The sequence below is a fragment of the Pipistrellus hanaki genome (assembly GCF_964339955.1).
Source record: "Pipistrellus hanaki genome assembly, chromosome: 15".
Classification (NCBI taxonomy): Eukaryota; Metazoa; Chordata; class Mammalia; order Chiroptera; family Vespertilionidae; genus Pipistrellus; species Pipistrellus hanaki.
In genome coordinates, this window is record NC_140517.1 from 48,447,318 (window position 1) to 48,469,514 (window position 22,197).

The 22,197-nt window shown below is 45.5% G+C and overlaps 2 protein-coding genes and 1 pseudogene across 13 annotated transcripts in view; 2 read left to right on the forward strand and 1 right to left on the reverse strand.

Moving 5' to 3' along the window:
• The window catches only part of LOC311633407 (uncharacterized protein), a 40,994-nt gene extending 31,269 nt beyond the window's left edge, over window positions 1-9,725 (forward strand). For 2 of the 3 annotated variants that reach the window (XM_084906065.1, XM_084906064.1), the window contains exons 3-5: window positions 5,360-5,486; window positions 6,703-6,776; window positions 7,682-9,725. In XM_084906065.1, the coding sequence (XP_084762191.1) occupies window positions 5,360-5,486; window positions 6,703-6,776; window positions 7,682-8,974 (1,494 nt within the window). In that variant the 3' untranslated portion in view covers window positions 8,975-9,725. The remainder of the gene's footprint in view (window positions 1-5,359; window positions 5,487-6,702; window positions 6,777-7,681) is intronic. The other variant, XM_084906066.1, reaches the window with a different exon arrangement.
• LOC311633819 (cullin-2-like) overlaps window positions 1-22,197 on the reverse strand; it is a 392,353-nt pseudogene that overhangs the window by 328,145 nt on the left and 42,011 nt on the right. The window lies entirely within an intron of this gene.
• Window positions 1-22,197, forward strand: part of LOC311633330 (zinc finger protein 560-like) — a gene marked incomplete at its 3' end in the record, with an annotated part of 186,707 nt that overhangs the window by 22,330 nt on the left and 142,180 nt on the right. For 3 of the 9 annotated variants that reach the window (XM_084905833.1, XM_084905834.1, XM_084905846.1), the window contains exons 1-4: window positions 11,788-11,943; window positions 16,628-16,773; window positions 19,515-19,609; window positions 19,931-20,057. The exons of 2 other annotated variants lie outside the window; for them this stretch is intronic. In XM_084905833.1, the coding sequence (XP_084761959.1) occupies window positions 19,541-19,609; window positions 19,931-20,057 (196 nt within the window). In that variant the 5' untranslated portion in view covers window positions 11,788-11,943; window positions 16,628-16,773; window positions 19,515-19,540. Of the gene's footprint in view, window positions 1-11,772; window positions 11,944-16,627; window positions 16,774-19,514; window positions 19,610-19,930; window positions 20,058-22,197 lie in introns of those variants that run through there. 4 more of the 9 variants (XM_084905849.1, XM_084905837.1, XM_084905835.1 and 1 more) reach the window with 2 other exon arrangements.

The window sequence follows — 22,197 nt, forward strand, 5'->3', positions numbered from 1 at the left end:
GACCATGACTTCATATATGAAAATGTCCCTCTTTTTAGTTTGCATTTGCTTTTGAAAAGGACTTACTTTTCTTTCCTACAGGTAATTGGCTTTTGCATGGGACTTTTTAAACAACTAGGACTTGATTCTTTAAAATTTCCTTATATTCTCTACTCACAATCGCAGATGTACCCTACATCAGTGGTCAGCAAACTCATAAGTCAACAGAGCCAAATATCAACAGTACAACGATTAAAATTTATTTTGAGAGCCAAGTTTTTTAAAGTTAAACTTCTAATGCCCCTTCTTCAAAATAGACTCGCCCAGACTGTAGTATTTTGTGGAAGAGCTACCCTCAAGGGGCCAAAGAGCTGCATGTGGCTCACCAGCTGCGGTTTGCCGACCACTGCCCTACATGATCACTTAGAACACATGTGTCAAACACAAGGCCCGCGGGCCAAATCCAGCCCGCCAGACCTTGCAATGTGGCCCGCACCGCGCTGTCATCACTGCACTCTGCTGTCAGTTTATGACATTGTCAGTTTATGACTGTTCAGTAAACCATTCAGCCCGCGATTTAGGCTGGATTTTAGATTTTGGCCCCTTCTCTGATTGAGTTCGACACCCCTAACTTAGAAAGTTCCCCAAAGTGATATTATTAATGTGTCTTCAGTTTCATTAAATTTCTACAATGTAGCTCGCTACTGTACATAAAAATTTTAAAACAAATGTATTAATAAGAATAATTAATTCCCCGAGGGTGGTGTGGATCAGTGATGGAGGGTTTTCATGCTGGTCCCAGGGCAAGTATCACTTGAGTACCTGTGGTAGACAGCCAATCCGTGAGTCTCTCTCTTTCTCTCTCCCTCTCTTTTCCCTCTCTCTCCCTTTATCCTTTTGTTCCTCTACCTCCTTGATACACTCTCCAAAAGTCAGTGGGGGAAAATTCTCCCAAGGTGAGAATTTACAACTACACAAAAGAAACAATAAGTCTAACTTGTTTTGTATCCTTATGTTTCTTCCTTATTGTGTTTATACAACACAAAGGGATCATACACAAATACACTCATGCAGATTTACAGAATCACTAAACCATCCTGATTTCATAGTTGTAAAATGTGTATCTCTGTACTGAAACTGTTAACATTATTGCAGCTATTTTTTTCTTTTTTCCCCCTCAAGTATTTGTTTATGGATTTCAGAGAGGAAGGGGAGGTAGAGAGAGATAGAAATGTCAATAATGAAACACAATCATGTATTGGCTGACTCCTGCACACCGCACACGGGATTGAGCCTGCAATTTGGTCGCAAGTCCAGACCAGATATCAAACCAGTCATTTCTTTGTCCATGGGTCAGCCCTCAATTACTGGGCCCAACAGCTGGACTTGTTCTAAGTTTATTTATAGTAAATTTCTTTTTTTTTTTTTTTTTTTTTTTTCCATCAGATTTTATTTTTTTTTTTTTTAATTTTATTTTTTTTAAATCAATCTTTATTGTTCATATTATTACAAAGGTTCCTCATTTCTTCCCCCCTCCACCAGGTTCCCACCCCACCCTCTGCCCCCTCCCCATCCCCCATTGTCCTCATCCATAGGTGCACAGTTTATGTTCAGTCTCTTCCTCCCTCCCTTTCCCCGATAGTAAATCCCTTTTCAGATAGTAAATCTGTTACTTAGCATTTTCTCATATCAATAATACCTCCACATGCCCAATGATACACTTCACACAAAAGACATTTTCAAATAGGTCAACCAGCCTCATCCAGGCCCCACCCAAGGCACTCACAGATCAACACCCCACGCTATACTAACTCAACACATCCAGATCTAAGCCTTCATCACTTGATTCAGCAGACCCTCAAGTTCCCGCAAAAGTTTCCAGCCATGTCTGAGAGGCAGCCGTGGGCAGGTACAGGCGAGGAGCGAGCTGTTTCGGGCCTGGCTGCTCCGGGCCTGGCCTCTGTTGCTCTGGTTCGTTCCAAAACCAGCTGCTCCGGGTCTGGTCACTGCCGCTCCCGACCTAGTTGCTCTGGACTTGGCTGTTGCTGCTACAGGCCTGGCCGCACCCGACCCGGCTGCTCTGGGACCGGTTGCTCCGGTCCCGGCCGCTCCGGGCCTGGCCGCTCCCAGCCTGTCAGCCGCTGCTCCGGGCCTGGCTGCTCCCAGCCTGGCAGCCGCTGCTCCGGGCCTGGCCGCACCAGACCCGGCTGCTCCGGGCCTGGCCGCTCCCAGCCTGGCAGCCGCTGCTCCGGGCCTGGCCGCACCAGACCCGGCTGCTCCGGGCCTGGCCGCTCCCAGCCTGGCAGCCGCTTCTCCAGGCCTGGCCACTCCCAGCCTGGCAGCCACTGCTCCGGGCCTGGCCGCACCAGACCCGGCTGCTCCAGGCCTGGCCGCTCCCAGCCTGGCAGCCGCTGCTCCGGGCTTGGCCGCTCCCAGCCTGGCAGCCACTGCTCCTGGCCTGGCCGCACCAGACCCGGCTGCTCCGGGCCTGGCCGCTCCCAGCCTGGCAGCCGCTGCTCCTGGCCTGGCCGCACCAGACCCGGCTGCTCCGGGCCTGGCCACTCCCAGCCTGGCAGTCGCTGCTCCGGGCCTGGCCGCACCAGACCCGGCTGCTCCGGGCCTGGCCGCTCCCAGCCTGGCAGCCGCTGCTCTGGGCCTGGCCGCTCCCAGCCTGGCAGCTGCTGCTCCGGGCCTGGCCACACCAGACCCGGCTGCTCCGGGCCTGGCCGCTCCCAGCCTGGCAGCCGCTGCTCTGGGCCTAGCCGCTCCCAGCCTGGCAGCCGCTGCTCCGGGCCTGGCCACACCAGACCCGGCTGCTCTGGGCCTGGCCGCTCCCAGCCTGGCAGCCGCTGCTCTGGGCCTAGCCGCTCCCAGCCTGGCAGCCGCTGCTCCGGGCCTGGCCACACCAGACCCGGCTGCTCTGGACCTGGCCGCTCCCAGCCTGGCCGCCGCTGCTCGGGCCTGGCCGCACCCGACCCGGCTGCTCCGAGCCTGGCCGCTCCCAGCCTGGATGCTCCGTGCTTGGCTACTGCTGTTCTGGGCCTGGCTGCTCCCAACCAGGCTGCTCTGGGCCGGGCTTCTCCGGGCCCAGCCACTCCGTGTCTGGGTGTTCCTGGACTGGCCACCCTGGGCTTGGCCGCCTCTGCCTCAGGCCTGGCTGCCACTGCCCCAGGTCTGGCTGCTCCAGTGCTGGCCGTTGATGCTCTTGTTCTGGCTGCTGCTGCTCTGGGGCCTGGCCACTGCTGCTCCGGGCCCAGTTGCCACTGCCTTGTGCCTGGCCACTCAAGGCCTGGTCGCCGCTGTTCCAACATTCTGTCCCTTTTTTCTCTTTTTTTTTTTTCTTTTTTAAAAAAAAAAAACAAAACGCATTTATGTTGCAATGTTGGCTGGTGCGTTGAGTTCTGACTTAGTCTTTGATTTTTCAAGATCTTCTTTGTATTCTTTCTTAAGTAATTTTACTATCATTTGCTCTCACTTGATTTCTTCACAATGAGCACTTCTTTGGTTTCTTCCTCCTTGTCCTGGGAGCTCAGCAGGTTGGCCTGTGGCACCCCTTTGTTCTCCGCGGGCTCCCGTGCTGCTCCAGCCTGTTGCCGGGGTCGGCGCCGCCCAGGAAGCAGCCCCCGTCCTTGGCTCCATTGCCAGCGCTCAGCAGTCGAAGGCTCAGGGGCACCCCCCCCACTGGGGGCCCCATCGCCCGGCTCCTTGCTGGCGCCCGGCTGGCCGGTGTCCGGCAGGGGCTCCTGCTCCTCGTGGCGTTCCTCCAGTCTGGAGCTTTCTTTCTCCCTCCCACTAGGGGAGTCCAGGATCAGAGTCAACAGACTGTCCTCTGCGCACAGTGTGCGCGACTCCGGGGGCTCAGCCTTTCGCCCTGCTCCCAGGACTCCACCTCACAGCTCTGTCTCCCCCTGCCCGAGCCTGGGTCCCCAGGGACTGGCCCAGACCTGGAGTTCGGGGCGGTCTGGACTGAGGCTCAGAGCTGCCGCCGGAGGCTTTGTTTCTTCCGGCTAGGGTAATCCAGCATCAGAGTCAACATTCAGTCCTCTGCTCGCCATGTGCGCGCGACTCCGGGGGCCCCGCATTTCGCCGTCCCCCGGGATTGTCTCCCCCTGCCAGAGCCTGGGTCCCCAGGGTCTGGCACATAACTTGGGGCTCAGCGCTGCCGGTTCGGGGGTTCAGCCCAGGCTGGGGGTTCTATTTCCTTCCTGCTAGGGAACGCCAGGCAGCACCCAGCCCTCTCCTCCTCTCCGGCTGCGACGTCTCCGCGCGCGCGTGCGTGCGAGCACGCAGCATGTCTCCGTACCTTAGGCTTTTTTTCAGCTCCTCTGATTTTCCTTCTGGTTTTCTCCCTCCTTCCTATTGTAGAGTTTTCAGTCAGTCGACTACCTGTAGCTCTGGGCAATGTCCACTCTACATTTTAGTTGTATTCCCTTGAAATTGTTGTGAGCTGCTGCGGCTAGGTGTATACCCGAGCAGCCATCTTGGATCCTCTATTTATAGTAAATTTCAATGAGGATTGTGGTTCCTATGTGTTAAATTGCAGGAGAACTGAATTCCATTAACAAAATGCCATTAACGTTCAGTTCAAAGTTTTATATGAATTATTTCTTGTGTTTTCTATTCCTGAGTATTCACAAGTATGGGATGTGATGCAGAAACATTGGCATCACAAATCAAAAGTTAGCTAGTTAGACATGTGGAAACACAGGCCCCATCTCAGAAACAGAATCAGAATCTAAGCCTTTACAGAATTTCATTTTGTTGTGGTCTGCTTCACACTTGAGAAGAAGTCATATACTCCACAATCTAGCATGATATTTCCATCTGAGAAATATATTCCACTGAACCTGAATGATGCAGATACAGCACTCAGAAATCCATATGCCTTTATCCATGCCTTAATTTTATTTCATTTTGTTTATTTTTTCAGTATATTTTTATTGATTTCAGAAAGGTAGATAAAGATAGAAACATCAATAACGAGAGAGAATCATTGATCGGCTCCCTTCTGTACACTCTACTGTGGATGGAGCCCACAACCTAGGCATGTGTCCTTGATTGGAATTGAACCTGCGACTCTTCAGTTTGCAGACGACACTCTTATCTACTGAGCGAAACTGACTATGGTCCTGCCGTAATTTTAAAGTGTTTTTTTTTCTCCTGTAAAGTGAAATCTGTATTGTGGATGTGTGGAAATATGTCAACCTCAATTGTCAGCGTTAGAAAACACATCAGAGAAGGTACTGGGGCAAAGGGATCTTATTTGGTGATTTAGGAATACTCTTATAGGTACAAACCTTATCTCCTAACACTGTTTTCGTGTTGGGTGATATTGTGAACTCTTCTGGTGACTTCTTGGTAAATGTGTGTTTTCTTTCAGGGACTGTTGACCTTCGGGGATGTGGCCATAGATTTCTCTCAGGAGGAGTGGGAGTGCCTGGACCCAGCTCAGCAGAAGTTGTACCTGGATGTGATGCTGGAGAACTACAGCAACCTGTCCTTTCTGGGTGAGGATGACTCCTTCGGAGTTTCAACTCCACCCGCAGGGTTTAATTTCCTTTATTTTAACATCTCTAAAGGGTTTCTTCTCTTTGTGTTAGATACTTGCTCTAGAAACAAATTGGGCCTTAGCTGGTTTGGACCAGTAGATAGGCTCAGTGGCCTGTGGAGTAAAAGGTCCTAGGTTAGATTCTGGTTATGGACCAATGCCTGGGTTGCTATCTTACTTCCCTGTAGGGGGTGTGCCGGAGGCAATGCATCAATGATTCTGTCGCATCACTGATGTTTCTATCTCTTTTTCCCTCTCCCTTCCTCTCTGAAAGCAATAAAAAAATTTATATATTTTTATGGACGAAGAAATTGTGGTTATGAAAGAAAGGCTTTGTGATTTATGCGAATTAGGAACTCAGTGTTTGCACACTTTACATATTGTCTTCGGGACTTAAAAGTCCCATCAGAAAATAATACTTTAAAAAATCATTTTCTAGAATATTCTAAGATTCTTCCATGTCTTTAGTCATAGAATAACCTGGATTGGAAATGGGAAAGGATCTTATCAAAATTCACACTCCATTTTCTTTTCTTAATTTTTTTAAAGATCTTCTTGATTTCAGGGAGGTAGGGAGAGTTGGATAGCTGGGTATTAATTTATTTTTTGTACATGCCCTGACCTGAGATGAAACCTTCGAATTTGGTACAATATATCAGTCTGATCCTCTAAACAACGGTGCTATATGTGTAGACACATTGGATTCTTTCACGTAGTTCTATGTATCTAGGCTTCTATCATGTCTTTTCATAGCTTGATGTATGACTTCCTTACTAGAGGCACAGTCCACGAAATTTGTGCACTGAGGAGTTGTCTCTCAGCCCAGCCTGCACTCTCTTTAATCTGGGAGCCCTCTGGGAATGTCTGACTTCTGGCAGTCAGACATTCCTCTCACAATCCAGGACTGCTTGTTCCTAACAGCTTGCCTGCCTGCCCAATTACCCCTAACCATTTCTGCCTACCAGCCTGATCACCCCCTAACCGCTCCCCTCATGGCCTGATTAACACCTAACTGCTCCAATGCTGGCCTGACTTTTCCTCATTGTGCCTATCTTGAGGTTTCCTTGAATACTTCACTGGCTCTTGCAGTACTGAAAACTGTCATTTGGCTTATAGTTGCTGATAACTTCAAAGTGCACTCACCTGATTGTCAAAACTGAATTGTTTTCTTTCAGCTATGTCATCTGAAGATTACCAGGCCTTTATGCCAAATACTGGAATACCAAATTTATTCTCTGAAATAATACTGGTAAGACATAAAAGGTGTTGATTTGATGATGTACACTTAATGAAAGTCTTGGGATTTGGGGAAGTGTGACAAGAAGATAGAATATTATTATAAACTGAACTAATCTGGAACAGTTATCAGAATAAAATACTTTTTACCTAAAGAGGTAAAGTGTATTATGCAGTTGGGAAACCTCCCAGTTTAAAGTCAATGATATTGAAAAAAAAAATAAAATAAAATAAAAATAAAGTCAATGATATTGGCAGGTCAGTGTGTTTCTGCACATGAAAGTTGAAAACAACTTCTTAAAGCTATGAATTCTTTAAAAGGAAGTCTGGATAAACTAGGAATTCACATAGTAGTGTAAATAATCATTTGAATTGTTTAAAAGGTAGAGTGGGATTAAATTTTCATGCAATCATTTCTAAAATGTACATATTTATACTGTACCAATAAAATTAACCTGTGCTCAATTTGGCATTAGTTTATGATTTAAAAAACAAACAAACATTTTTGTTGATTTCACAGAGTTAGGAAGAGGATGAGATTGCCAAAAATATCAATGATGAGAGAGAATTTTTCATTTGCTTCCCCCTGCATGCCTCCCACCATGCTTTAGTCCTACAACTGGGGCAGGTGGCATGACCAAGAAGGAACCATCACATACTTGTTCATATGTCGAAGCTCAACCACTGAGCCATGCTGGCCAGGCAATTTGGCAATCTTTTAAACAAGGATTTAATATTCTTCCTCTGACTATTAATGTTTTGTATTTATTTCTTGACAATAATTTTAATAAATTAGCAGAGCTTTTTTTTATACAACCATCTTGGTTTATTGATTATCACAAAGTTGATCTGATGGAACAAGGGTGCATGTTTAATGAATTTATAACTGTCACTAAAGGAATTTCTATCTCCCATTAGCAGAGTATAGGTTTTGGAGACAGAAGTTATCAATGGAATGAACATCTGGAAAACTTTAAGCAAGAGTCATATCTTAGTCATCAGACAAGCGAGCTTGCAGAGAACCATTACAAAAGTGGAAAAGTCTTTGACCAAAAAATGTCCAGTCACAATATAAGTCAGGTTATACCTATTGTGAAGAAGACACACAAAGGAAATAAATGTGTCCAGTCTTTTCAGCAATCATTAAATTACACCAAACAAGAAAATATTCATACTGGAGAGGAGGCTTATAAATGGAATTTGTGTGGGAGAGGCTTTAGTCAACTATCCAATGTAAATAGACTGCAAAAAATGTGTAATCAGGAAAAACCTTATACGTGTAAAGATTTTGATAAAACATCTCATTGGCCTTCAGATTATACTCTAAATCAAAGAATTTATACTGGAGAGATGCCTTACAAATGTGGAGAATGTGGAAAAGCCTTTGGCAGATCTTCATACCTTAAAATGCATCAGAGAGTTCACACAGGAGAGAAGCCGTACAAATGTGGAGAATGTGGCAAAACCTTTGGTAGATGCTCAAACCTTACAATGCATCAGAAAGTTCATACTAGACAGAAGCCCTATAAATGTACAGAATGTGACAAATCCTTTGGCAGTTCCTCGGGACTTATAAAGCATCACAGAATTCACACTAGAGAGAACCCTTATAAATGTACAGAATGTGACAAATGCTTTGGCCGTTCCTCAGAACTTATAAAGCATCAGAGAGTTCATACTGGAGAGAAGCCTTACAAATGTAGAGAATGTGGCAAATCCTTTGGCTTACCCTCAAGGCATGCATATCATCAGAGAGTTCACACCGGAGAGAAGCCTTATAAATGTAGAGAATGTGGTAAAGTGTTCAGTGAGTCCTCGAATCTTAATCGACATCAGAGAATTCATACAGGAGAGAAGCCTTACAAATGTAGAGAATGTGGCAAAGCCTTTGGTAGATCCTCAATCCTTGCTGATCATCAGAGAGTTCACACGGGAGAGAAGCCTTACAAATGTAAAGAATGTGGCAAATTCTATAGCAGTTCCTCAATCCTTACGGTACATCAGAGAGTTCATACTGGAGAGAAGCCTTACAAATGTGGAGAATGTGGCAAAGCCTTTGGCCGTTCATCAGGACTTAGTAAGCATGAGAGAGTTCATACTGGAGAGAGGCCTTATAAATGTACAGAATGTGGTAAATCCTTTGGCAAATCCTCAAACCTTAACAAGCATTGGCAAGTTCATACTGGAGAGAAGCTTTATAACTGTACATAATGTACCAAATTCTTTGGCGGCTCCAGGTCTTACTACACATCAGAGAGTTCATACTAGAAAGAAACCTTATAAATATAAAGAATGTCACTAGTCATTTGGTAGATTCTCAAACTTTACTAATCTACGAGGAGTTCATACTGCAGAGTAGCCATACAGATGGTATGTAGTGTTGGAAATCCTTGACCAGCAGTGAGAACTTACTGAATATCAGAGAATTCATTCTTAAGCCGTAGAATGTGAAAAATGTAAAAAAGCTTTAAAATCCTTTCACATATGACTTTACCTTAGAGACTTCCTAACAGAGACTATACAAATGTAGCAAATGGGCTAGAACCTTTTTTTTTTTTTTTTAAATAGTATATTTTATTGATTTTTTTACAGAGAGAAAGGGAGAAGGATAGAGAGCTGGAAACATTGATGAGAGAGAAACATCGATCAACTGCCTCCTGCACATCACCTACTGGGGATATGCCTGCAACCAATGTACATACCCTTGACTGGAATTGAGCCTGGGATCTTCCAGTCCACAGGCTGACACTCTGTGCATTGAGCCAAACCGGTTTTGGCTAGGCTGGAATTTTTACCCACAGTTTTAAATTTACTGAACACTAGAGATTTTATAGTGGAGGCAAGGCTTACACTGTAGAAAATGTGAGTTATCCCTTAGCCTGTGGTGATATTTACTGAACATTTTACAAATCATTCTAAAGAGAAACAACAAAAAAAGTTATTATGCAATGATTTAACCAAACTTTATCATTCAGAATGATAAAGTCTTACAAATTCTGAGACATATGTCAAAGTGTATATCCTCATTCATATGTCATACAACCTCTAATGATTATTACTGGATCGAAGCTCAGGACATATAAATAATGTAAAAAGGCTTACTCAGTATGCAAACCTTACCCGAAATCTGAATTCATACTAGGGTGAAACAATACAAATGTTGACCATGTCCTAAAGTCTAATTAGCATATGTTGCTTATTCCTCACATTGGAATTTATTCTAGAGGGAAACCTTAAAACAAGAATGTGGGAAATCCTAGTGTTGGACCTATAGTCCCAGTCTTATCAGGGATTGTAATTGGGTAGAAATTCTACATTTATAGTATAGAAGGTAGGACTTCTGTTTAACATATACAGTTTATAAAACTCTTGAATTTATGCCTTGGGGACCCTTTCTCCCTCCCCAAGTGGAAGTCTATACTCTGAGAGTCTTTCCCTCTCCCCTCTCGGGAGTCTGTACTTGTTCTTCAATAAATTTACACCTTTGCTATACAAAAAAAAAGAAAAAAGAATTTATGCCTTAAAGTTACTGTAAAGATGTAAAAACTTTATCCAAATATGTAATTGATTGTGATTTTTAAAGTATTACTGAATTCACACTAGGTAGGATGCCAAAATGCTTTTTAGGTATTCCTACAACAATCTGGTCTCGAAACCCCCATCCTGGCACATTGGGATGTCACTCCAACCAGCCAAAGTTACTCCTTGGTGAGAACAAAATTAATAAATATTTTTGTTGTCAGTACTCACCTGAGACTATTTTTCCATTGCTTTTTTAGAGAGTGGAAGGAAGGGGGATAGATGCACAGAAACATCAGTGTGAGAGAGACATATTGATTAGTAGATTACTGTATTGGCCAGGGATCCAGCCTGTAAGGTAGGAGCCAGAATCAAAGCCAGAATCAAACTCAGAGTCCATAAGAAAATGCTGTATCCACTGAGTGACACCAGAGAGGGCCAGAATTAATGATTCTTAAGCTAAAAATATGTACCTGTGTGCTCTTCCTTGTATATATTTCACAGGTTTGTTATCCATATTTGACAAATCATTCAGAAATAGAAAAAAGAAAACAAGAAATAGAGGATTCGAGAGACGGGAGCAACAAAATAGGTTATCATTATATAAGAAGTAATCTTCCTTGCGTAGCCTATGTTGCTTACTGGATGAACATTGATCTATGAACCAGAAGGTCAGGTTTGATTCCTAGTCAGGGCACATGCTCACGTTTCCCCTTCAGTCCTCAATAGGGGCATGTAGGAGTCAGTGGAACATTGATACACTCGCTGATGATTCTCTCTTCCTCTCTGAAATCAATAACATTCTAAAAAGTAAATGTAGTTTCTCTTTCTTTACAATCTTTATTTAAAGAATTTTCCATTGATTTTAGAATGGGAGGGATAGAGAGAAAGAAACATTGATATGAGAGAGACCCATCAATTGTTTGCCTCCCTCAGGCACACAGGACAGTCTGGAGACCAAATCTTCCACCCTGGTACCAGAGCTGACTCAGAATCAAATGTGTGACTTTGTGGGAGGGACAACACTCTGGGGAAGACACCTCCCTGGGGCATGTGCAGCTGAAGGGCAGGCCAGCCAGTAGCTCTGAGCACAGCCTCTGGGATCTGGAAACTTCTGTGTGAATTCCAGATTCCTCCTCCCCTCTGTATGCTTCTGCCACAGCTGCCTTTACTCGCTGGCACCCTAACAGAAGAACAGCCCGTCTATGTGGGGAGCCTTGTGCCATCAGAGGGCACCGGGCCCTCTCCTCCCTTTAAAGAAGCAAAATCACCGCCCTCTCTGCTCCTGTCTCTTCTCTCCTTGTGAATCCTGTCACAGCCGCGCCACCAGCCAAACCCAACAATGAAGGGCTGTCCCTGTGGGAGGAGGGGAGGGGTCCAGGCCGCCCCCTGGCCCAGCCCCGCCCCCTCCCTCTGTCCCCGCCCAGTCCTGGCCCCGCCCCCACCGCGGAGCCGCTCCGCTCAGGCCCCGCCCCCCGCAGGGAGGCGCGTGCGCAGTCCTGGCAGAGAGAAGCCGTTGTGGAGGGGAAGATGTCCGTTTTTTTTGAAGGGGCTGTCCGCTTTAAAGCCGCTGCTCCGCGTCCCCCTCCCCGCAGGGCGGGCTGAGGGCGCTGCGGGCGCTGAAGTCCGTGTGGGAGCCCCGCCCGGAGCCCCTCCCGGCGGTGAGTGCGCGTCCCGGGGGCTGCGCAGTGGAGGCGCCGCGTTCCTCTGGGGAAACTGAGGCCCGGCCCGCGGTCTGTCCGCCTCTGGCTGTGGGCCCGCCCGTCGCGTGGTTTTCCCGCCGAAAACCGTCCCCGGGGCCGCCGGGGCCCCCGCGGGGCTGGAGGTCTGGTCAGTGGATCCCGCCCTTTGCCCTCCCCCGCCCGGCGCTTCCCGCCCAAAGAGCCCGGATGGCCCCGGCCTGGGGGTCCCGCCCGCCCTCCTGGGCCCCCCATTAATCAGGTCTGAGTGCCAGGGGGGCCAGGGCCATGGGGTGGGCTCGGGGAGAACGCGGTGTCCCCGGAAGAGGGACCTGCCCCAGGGAGGGCTTTGTGGGGGCGGTGACTGCGGGGCGGGGGCCGGGCTGGGGGGCAGGAGAGGGAGGGGAGACAGACCCGGGGAGGAGGAGGGCGGGGAGGGGGCCACAGAGGATGGGGGAGCAGAGGGGGCGCAGCACGGAGGCAGCCAGCTGTGGGGAGCAGCACAGACTGTACCAGGCAGCAGCGGGGACACGGGCGTGGGGAGGGAAAGAGCAGACGTGTGTGGAGATGGGAGCAGAGAGACCAGGAGAGAGAGCCCCGGAAGGGAAATAGGTTTCAGGAGTCTCATGGTCCAGGTGTAGGGATAGACAGAGAGAAAAGGGAAGAAAGAGCAGGGAGGGGAGGGCGACACAGGAAAGGACCACAGTGGAGAGAAAGGGAACAGGGAGACAGACAGACCCATAGACAGAAATACATAGCAGTGGGAGGGGGAGAACCCTGATCTGGGTGAGGGGTGAGCTGAAGGCGTGTGGATGGTTAAGTTGTGATATATCAGTTTGTGGCAAACACAAATAAGTATATGTAGATAAAAAATTTAAAGTATATTTTTATTGATATCAGATTTCCAGGGTGAGGTGAGAGGTCAGGGCGGGGTGAGGGGGCAGGTCGGGGTAAGAGGGCAGGCGGGGCAAGAGGGCAGGTGGGGTGAGAGGGCAGGGTGGGGCAGGTCCAGCTCCAGGTAACTGGACCCTAGGCCTAACCCAACCAATCAGGTCAGCCAAGGTAGAGGCACCACCCTCCCTATAAAACCCATTGATATGTTAAATTCTTCCTCTTTCTTGCTCTTGCCCTCATTGGTGTAGGTGAGACTGGGCTCGGACTAGTCCGAAATAAATACAGGCTTTTTGCAATTGCATCGGATTCGGCTCCCTGGTAGTCTTTGGGGTTTATGACACTTGGGCATTACAGAGGGAGAGAGAGAGAGAAACATCAAAGAGGAGAGACAATCACTGATCAGCTGCCTCCTGCAGGCTCCTCACTGGGAATCAAACCTGTAACCTGGCCATATGCCCTGACTAGGAATCTAACCATAACATCCTGGTTCATAAGTGCAATTACAACCAGTGAGCATGCCCCGTGAAGCATAGCTTTATTTAATTTAACAGCTGATTTTTTTTTGTTATACAGATTGAATCACACTTATAAATCTTCAGTATATAAAACTTTGGAATCTATACTAATAAAAGGGTAATATGCTCTAATTATAACAGAAGACCATCCGGAGGTCTTTCTGGACAAACCACTGTGGCAGGGGCTGAGGCAGAGGCGGATAGGGGCGACCAGGCTGGCAGGGGAGGGCAGTTAGGGGGATCAGACTGGCAAGGGAAGGCAGTTAGGGGTTACCAGCCCGTTAAGTGAGGGCAGTTACAGGTGGACAAGGCCAGAGGGGAGGGGAATTAGAGGGATCAGGCTGGCTGGGAAGAGCAATTATGGCAATCAGGCAGACATGGGAAGGCAGTTAGGGGTGACCAGGCTGGCAGGGGAGGGCAGTTAGGGGGATCACGCAGGCAGGCAGAATGGTTAGGGTAGGCAGGCAGGTTTGAATTTAGGAGCCAGGGGTCCCAGTTTGCAAGATGGATGTCTGATTGCTCGTTTATCTATATTAAGAAAAGGGAAATATGCTAATTAGAGCTGACGGGCAGGTGAGCTGTTAGGAGCCAGAGGTCCAGGATTGCAAATGGGATGTCCGATTGCCAGTTTATCTATACCAGTGTTTTTCAACCTTTTTTGGGCAAAGGCACACTTGTTTCATGAAAAAAATCACGAGGCACACCACCATTAGAAAATGTTAAAAATTTTAACTCTGTGCCTATATTGACTATATATAAAGTAATTCTCTTGAATAGGAATCAAACACAAAGAAAGTATTTTATAATTATTATGAAATATTAAGTAAACAAAATAGTGAAAAATTATAAAATTCTTGTCTTGTCTGCACCTACGGCACACCAGGCAACATCTCGCGGCACACTAGTGTGCCGTGGAACAGCGGTTGAAAAACGCTGATCTATACTAATAAAAGTGTAATATGCCAAATAGACTGACATCTTCCTGACAACCATCCTGACGTCCTTCCTGAAAAACCTTCGGTGGTGGGGGCCTAAGCACAGGTGTTAGAGGTGACTAGGACTGCAGAGGGCAGTTAGGTGCTACCAGGCTGGCAGAGGAGGGCAGTTAGGGGCAACTATCCTGGCAGGAGAGGGCTATTAGGGTCAACCAGGCCATCAGGGAAGGGTAGTTTGGGAGATCAGGCCAGCAGGGAGGAGAGTTATGGGGATCAGGCCAGCAGGGAGGAGAGTTATGGGGATCAGGCCTGCAGGGGAGGGCAGCAAGGAGGATCAGGTCAGCAGGGGAGGGTAGTTATGGGGATCAGGCAGGTAGGGGAGGTTAGATAGGGGGATCAGGCCAGGAAGGGTGGGCTTTTAGGGGGATCAGGTAAGTATGCAGAATAGTTAGGGCTGACAGGCCCACAAGGAAGGGGCGAACAGACCAGTAGTGGGGGCAGTTAGGGGCGACCAAGCTGGCAGGAGGGCAGTTACAGGTGAGCATCTGGGTGAGTGGTGAGCTGATGGGGTGTGGATGGTTAAGGTGTGATTTATCGGCTTGTTGAATTTAACAAGTTAATTTTTTAAACAGATTTGAATAAGAATTACAGATCTACAATAGAAAGCTTATGAATATTTTATAGTTGTTTGATCCACTTACAACCTTAATCACACAGAGGGAGAGACTAGTATGTTCCTGATGGGCCTCTTGTCATTCCTGGGAATGCAAGAAGGAGGTGACCTGGGACAAGAGATGACAGTCCGATGTTTTATGAAGGGATATTAGAAGCACTGGATCTTTTTTTTTTTTTTTTTAATATATTTTATTGATTTCTTACAGAGAGTAAGGGAGAGGGATAAAGACTTAGAAACATCGATGAGAGAGAGTCATCGATCAGCTGCCTTTTGCATCACCCCTACTGGGGATGTGCCCACAACCAAGGTTCATGCCCTTGACCGGAATCGAACCCAGGACCTTTCAGTCCGCAGGCAGATGCTCTATCCACTGAGCCAAACCGGTCTCGGCGAAGCACTGGATCTTTTTTTTCTGTCTCATGGATTTTCATTTTCTATCTCTGATACTTAGTTCATGTAAATAGTCATTAACTTCTGAAATTACCGTTGGTAACATCTTACAAGCACCTCTTATCATTCTTTGTTAATATAAGGCAGTCTCTCCCTTTTTACAGCTTTAAGCCTAGAAATCATTACATTAAAAGAAACAACCTAGTTTTATTTTATTTTAACTTAATTTTTTTATTGACTTCAGAGAGGAAGGAAGAGGGAGAGAGATAGAAACATGATGAGAGCGAATCTTGGGTCAGCTTGCCTTCTACAAGTCCCCCACTGGGGATCGAGCCCACAACTCGGCATGTGCCCTTGACTGGAATCGAACCTGGGACAGGCCAGTGCTCTGTCCACTGAGCCAAGCCAGCTAGGGCTTGTTTTTGGTTTTGAATATATTGTGTGTCTTTCAGATTCTGAGCCCTGCATCCTTTCTGCTGTTTCTCGTACGTGGGAACTTCCATTGGCGCTTAGAAATACGAGGTGATCTGAGCATTTACTTGGTAAGGATGTCAATGATCTCAACAGTCAAAAGCTGGTTCTGGGAGTCGGTCTAATGTTCAGCACCTCTTTCCTTCCCTTTATGTGATTTGTTGATTTAGTGTCCATGAGCCACAAAGGAGTCGTGACCTTAATTCCCTCTTGTTCATTCTCTGAAAATATAGAAGGATGGACTGGACTGAACTGGAAATTGGTTCCCAGAGCCCATCTATTCATGGGAAAGTCATTTGATGAGCATATTTCAATAGCTAACTTTCCCCAAAGACTTTAGCAGGAAGGTCTGTTCTCTGTAATTCCCTGGAAGAAGAGGAAGGATATTTGCCTAGCAAACTTTCAGGTGCACAAGTTCCTGATTCAACCCCTCCCACTGCCCAGAGGTCTCAGGTGTGCTGGGGGTGAAGTCGGTACCCAGCGCTACTGAAAACAGCTCTGGGGGAGGCTCGCAGGCCCCAGGAGGGAACTGGTTAAAGATGTCGCGTCATAGGCCTCAGGGCAGGCTTTTTCAGTGGAGGTAAGGGGTGCCGTGTTGGGTTTAGGGTTATAGTCCAGCAGCACATGCTCTCACTGCTGTCGGAGTTTGTGGAAGCCTTTGGGAGGACAGACACATGTAGACAGGATAAAACCCCTCACAGTGTGGTCTGCGTGTAAGAGCTCATTGTTCCTGACTCTCTCTTGTGACAAAGGACCGGTGGGGGTTTTCTTTTCCTCATTTCCAGGTCCTACTGACTGTGAGTGTGAGGTGAGCTGATAAAGGGGCTGTGCTGATACCTTTGAAGATATAGTCTGTGACTCCTCAATGTATTATTACCTGAGAAAACAACCCAGACCCCATCAGGACCAGGAACAAATGGCTGCTTCTCAGGTAAAAGATGTGTCCTGTCTCATAGGCTAATTTTACTTTTTCTTGAACATCTGTTGGTATATTTCTCTTTCCTTTCCCACATCTGTGTCTCCTCTGCTGCCCCTGTTACAGAATGTCCTCATAGTCACAGCTGGCTGCCTCAGTGCTGCTTCTCTCTCTGTTCCGTCACTCTAAATCCCCTTTCTGTCCCTGCACTTGCTCCCTCAGTTCTCCTCCAAACCAGTCTATTTTTGTCCCACTTCTGTACACCTCTTCCTCTCTTCCTCTCAGCTGCCCTTCATCTCTCGGGGGCTCCTTCCTCTCCTCCATATTTCTCTACTTCTGTTTTTCTTGCCTTTTCAGGGTTTTTTTGTTTCCTTTTTTCTTATGATTGTCAACATCAGCAATTTCTTTCGTCTTTTTAAAAAAATATATTTTATTGATTTTTTTACAGAGGGGAAGGGAGAGAGATAGAGAGCTAGAAACGTTGATGAGAGAGAAATATCGACCAGCTGCCTCCTGCACAACCCCAACCGGCGGATGTGCCCGCAACCAATGTACAAGCCCTTGACCGGAATCGAACCTGGGACCTTTCAGTCCGCAGACCAACGCTCTACCACTGAGCTAAACCGGTTTCGGCAACATCAGCAGTTTCTATATTTCACTGTTTTTGTTGTTTTGTTTTTAAATATATATATATTTTTTAAACATATTTTATTGATTTTTTCACAGAGAGGAAGGGAGAGAGATAGAGAGTCAGAAACATCGGATGAGAGAGAAACATTGATCAATTGCCTCCTGCGAACCTCCTACTGGGGATGTGCCCACAGCCAAGGTACATGCCCTTGACTGGAATCGAACCTGTGACTTTTCAGTCCGCAGGCTGATGTGCTCTACACGGAGGCAAACCAGTTAAGGCTAAATATATTTCTTTATTGACTTCAGAGGAACAGAGAAGGAGAGAGAGAAATATCAATGATGAGAGAGAATCATTGATTAGCTGCCTCCTGCATGTCCCCTTCTGGAGATTGAGCCCGCAACCCTGCTGTGTGCCCTTGGCCAGAATCTAACCTGGGACCCTTAGTTCACAGGCTGAGGCTCTATGCACTGAGCCAAGCTGGCTAGAGCATCACTCTCTTTTGTTATTATTATTTTTTAATTTCTTTACTGATTAAGGTATTACATATTTCACTCTCTGTTTTTTAAGATATGTGGTGTTTTTTTTACTTCAGAATGGAAAGGAGAGGGAGAGATAGATGTGGAAACATCAATGAGCAGGGAGAATTATTGACACCCCACACTTGGGATGGAGTCTGAAACCTGGGGTGTGTCCTGACCAGGAATGGAAACCTGCCCTCCTGGTTCATAGGTCAGTGCTCTACCTCAGAGCCACACAGGCCAGAATATACTTCTCTCCTTTGTCCCAGAACCTTCTCTGCCTTCATTTCATACAGCCTTCCCAAGGTCGGGAAGCATTCTCACCTTTAATTACTTTCAACTACTCAGAACATCCCTTTTGTATCTAATCCACTTGGGAATGCCGTCATGTCTAACATCCCTATTGGGATGGGGTCAGAAGCTCTGTGTTTTGAAGAAGGGAAATGTAGGTTCTAGGTGTAAGTGGCTGCAGCAGAAGCTCTTGACCAGGCATAAGAAAATGCACATTTTACAGCTTAGGATAGCTCAGAAAGTTCTGAAAGAAGAATAAATAATAAACAGAAGAGATTTCCTCACTAGATTAGTATGAGTGAGTTGCTAGGTAAATATTCTGTTAGTTTATAGAACATGGGAGTTACATGTGGATTGACACTTGCAAAAATTAATGTTTATTTTTGATCATTTCCTCATAATTTTTTTCTTTATTGCAGTATTTTTGTCACTACTGTGGTGAGCTGACCTTCCGTGTCTCTCATTTGATGCCCATTGTCTCAGTTGACCTAATATTCAAGTGGCAGAGGTGCTCTCCTAACTGCAGAGTTAATAATCTCCCTTTCTCAGTAACACTGGGGATTGAGCCCACAACCTGGTCGTGTGCCCAGATCGGTTACTGAGCTGGACCTATGAACCAGGAGGGCAGGTTTCCGTTCCTGGTCAGGACACACTCCAGGTTTCAGTGACTTCTTGGTGTATGGGTCAGCGCTCAACCACTGAGTGACACCAGCTGTACCAGGCAGAATAGTTTTGTTTTAATATTATTCATAGTAAATTTCCAAATAGGTTGTACTTCCAATGTGTCCTATCACATGAGAACTGAATTCCATTAACCTTTGTAATTCAAAGTTCTGTATAAATGTTTTCATGTTTTCTTTTTCTCTGTATTCAGAAGTAGGCACATGATGTGGATACATTGGCATCACAGGTGAAAAGTGAGCTTGTGATACATGTGAAAACACAGGCCCTTTTGAGAACCTGGATCAGAATCTGTGTCTTTACAGAAGTTCATTTTGTTGTGGTCTACTTGACATTCGGGAAGAAGTCCATATACCATGTTTCCCCGAAAATGAGACATTCTCTGAAAATAAGACCTAGCGCATGGAAAAATAAGACATCCCCTGAAAATAAGATCTAGCGCATCTTTGGGAGCAAAAATTAATATAAGACACTGTCTTATTTTCGGGAAACAGGGTACTTCCAAGCCAGCATAATATTTCCAGCTGAAAATACACCACTGACCCTAAACGATGAAAACATAGCATGCATAAATCTATATGCCTGTGTCTATACCTGTATTTTATTTTTAAATATATTTTTATTGATTTTAGAGAATAAGTGAGAGAGAAAAAGATCAATGATGAGAAAGAATTATTGTTCGGCTGCCTCCTGCACACCCCCTCCAGGGATTCAGCCCATAACCCAGGTATGTGCCTTTTTCTGAAATTGAATCTGTGACTACGTTCACAGTCTGACATTCTATCCACTAAACCTTAATTTTAAAGTTTATCTTGCCTTAATTTTAAAGTTTATTTTGCTGTAATGGTAAATCTGTACCTTGGATTTGTGGACATATGTCATCCTCATTTGTCAGTGTTTGCAATCACATCAAGGAAGGTTACTGGGACAAAGTAGTCTTATTGGGTGATTCAGGATACTCCCCTATGTCCAGTCCTCTTCTGCTGACACTGTTTCCATGTTGGGTGACATTGTGAATTCCTCTTGGTAAATGTGTCTTTTCTTTCAGGGACCATTGTCCTTCGGGGATGTGGCCATAGATTTGTCTCAGGAGGAGTGGGAGTGCCTGGACCCAGCTCAGCGGAAGTTGTACCTGGATGTGATGTTGGAGAACTGCAGCAACCTGGCCTTCCTGGGTGAGGATGACTTACATGTATATGTTTCTCCAATTGTCAGGATCTTAAATGATTAATTTCTTTAATCATTCTACCTCCTCCTTTTCACTATTCTGTCTCTATGGGGTTACCTTTGTGGTCTATTTGTTATTATCTTAGGAGTTTCTTAAATTCTCTTCACATTTCCACATGTCTCTCTGGTTCTCTGGATCAAAATATTAATAAATAAAAATATTAATTATTTATGTACAAATGCTTTGATTATTTAATTACTATTTTTGAAATGTATCTTTATTGACTTTAGAGAGGAAAGAGAGGGAGAGAGAGAGAACAACCTTAGTGAAGATAAAATCATTGATTGGCCGAAACCGGTTTTGCTCAGTGGATTGAGCGTTGGCCTGAGGACTGAAAGGTCCCAGGTTCGATTCCGGTCAAGGGCATGTACCTTGGTTGCAGTCACATCCCCAGTAAGGTGTGTGCAAGAGGCAGCTGGTCGATGTTTCTAACTCTCTATCTCTCTCTATCTCCCATCCTCTCTGTAAAAAATCAATAAAATATATTTAAAAATAAAATAGAATCATTGATCGACTGCCTTCCTGTACATTGGGTAATCAAGCCTTCAACCCATGCCTTTGGTCTTATGTGGAACCAAACCGTGATGTCCTAGTTCACAGATTGAAGCTCTACTACTGAGCCACCACTGGCAGGCAACTTCTTTGTTATTTTGAATTGATCATATCTTTCATTCATGATTCCACTCTATTTTTTAATTTGAGTATTACGTTTTTCAATTTTCCCCTTTGGTGTGATTTTTGTAATATAGTTTCTCATTGTATTTTTATTGTGATTATATAATATTTTCGTGATATTATATAGTTTTCTTTTTTTCCTTTACAGCATTAAGATATTTATTTTCCATTATTTTTGAGATAATATATTTTTATTATTGTAGTGCCAGTCTGATTTTTTACTGAGAGGAGAAAGGGATACAGAGCTAGAAACGTTGATGAGAGAGAAACATCGACCAGCTGCCTCTTGCACACCCCCTACCGAGGATGTGCCCGCAACCAATGTACATGCCCTTGACCAGAATCGAACCTGGGACCTTTTAGTCCGCAGACCGATGCTCTACCACTGAGCCAAACCGGTTTCGGCTGTAGTGCCAGTTTGAATATATTTATTTTGTTTTCCTCATAGTACACTTTTTCAGTTTTGTTTTTAGACTTGATATCTTTTGTTCAGACCCTGAATTGTAAAGTAGCATGCTTTTGAACATGCTTTCTATAGGAAGAAACAAATAATAACTATCTGTGGAACAAATTCTACTTTTGATCATCACTGTTTTCAGGATCTCTATTCTTGGTTCGGTTGTCTGCTTAATTTCCCTGTTAGAAATGTTCTCTGTTTCCTTCTCAGTCACACGGTATCTTTTCAGGCATCATCTACACTGAGTGGCCAGTTTATTATAATCTCTGAATGCATAATAGCCTGGCCATTCAATATATATCTTCTTATATAATAAAAAGCTAATGTGCAAATTGTCCCCTCGACCAGCAGGCACACTGGCCCACTGCCCATGTCCCCTCTCCCTGGCCAGGCTGGCCGTACCCCACACGTGCACGAATTTATGCACCAGGCCTCTAATATATATATATGTATACTGAGTGGCCAGATTATTATGTGTTCAGAGATCATAATAATCTGTCTACTCAGTGTATATCTTCAGTACCATAGTATTTGTGGTGCTTGAATAATTGACTTATTTGTAGTAGTAGCCATTATTGGGCACTCACCCTGTACTGTCTTTCTGATCATAGTCTGTCATACACAGCAGACATTTGTTGTTCAAGATGCTTCAAAACGGGGGATTATTGAACATGCACTACCCTCATATCTCTCTCTCTCTCTCTCTCTCTCTCTCTCTCTCCTTCTCTTTTTCTCTCTCTCTCTCTCCATTGAAGAACCTGGAAGGTGGGAGTGTTTTGATAATATTGCCATTGTGTGCTAGTGTGTTTGAGCAGGTTTCATTGGCAAATATAAGCAACTCATTGTCCTTCTTTGATGTGAGTTTTCCTCATTGTACCTATCTTGAGCTTTCCTTGAATCCTTTATTGCGTCTTAGAGAACCTAAAACTGTCATTTGGCCTATAGTTACTGGTAA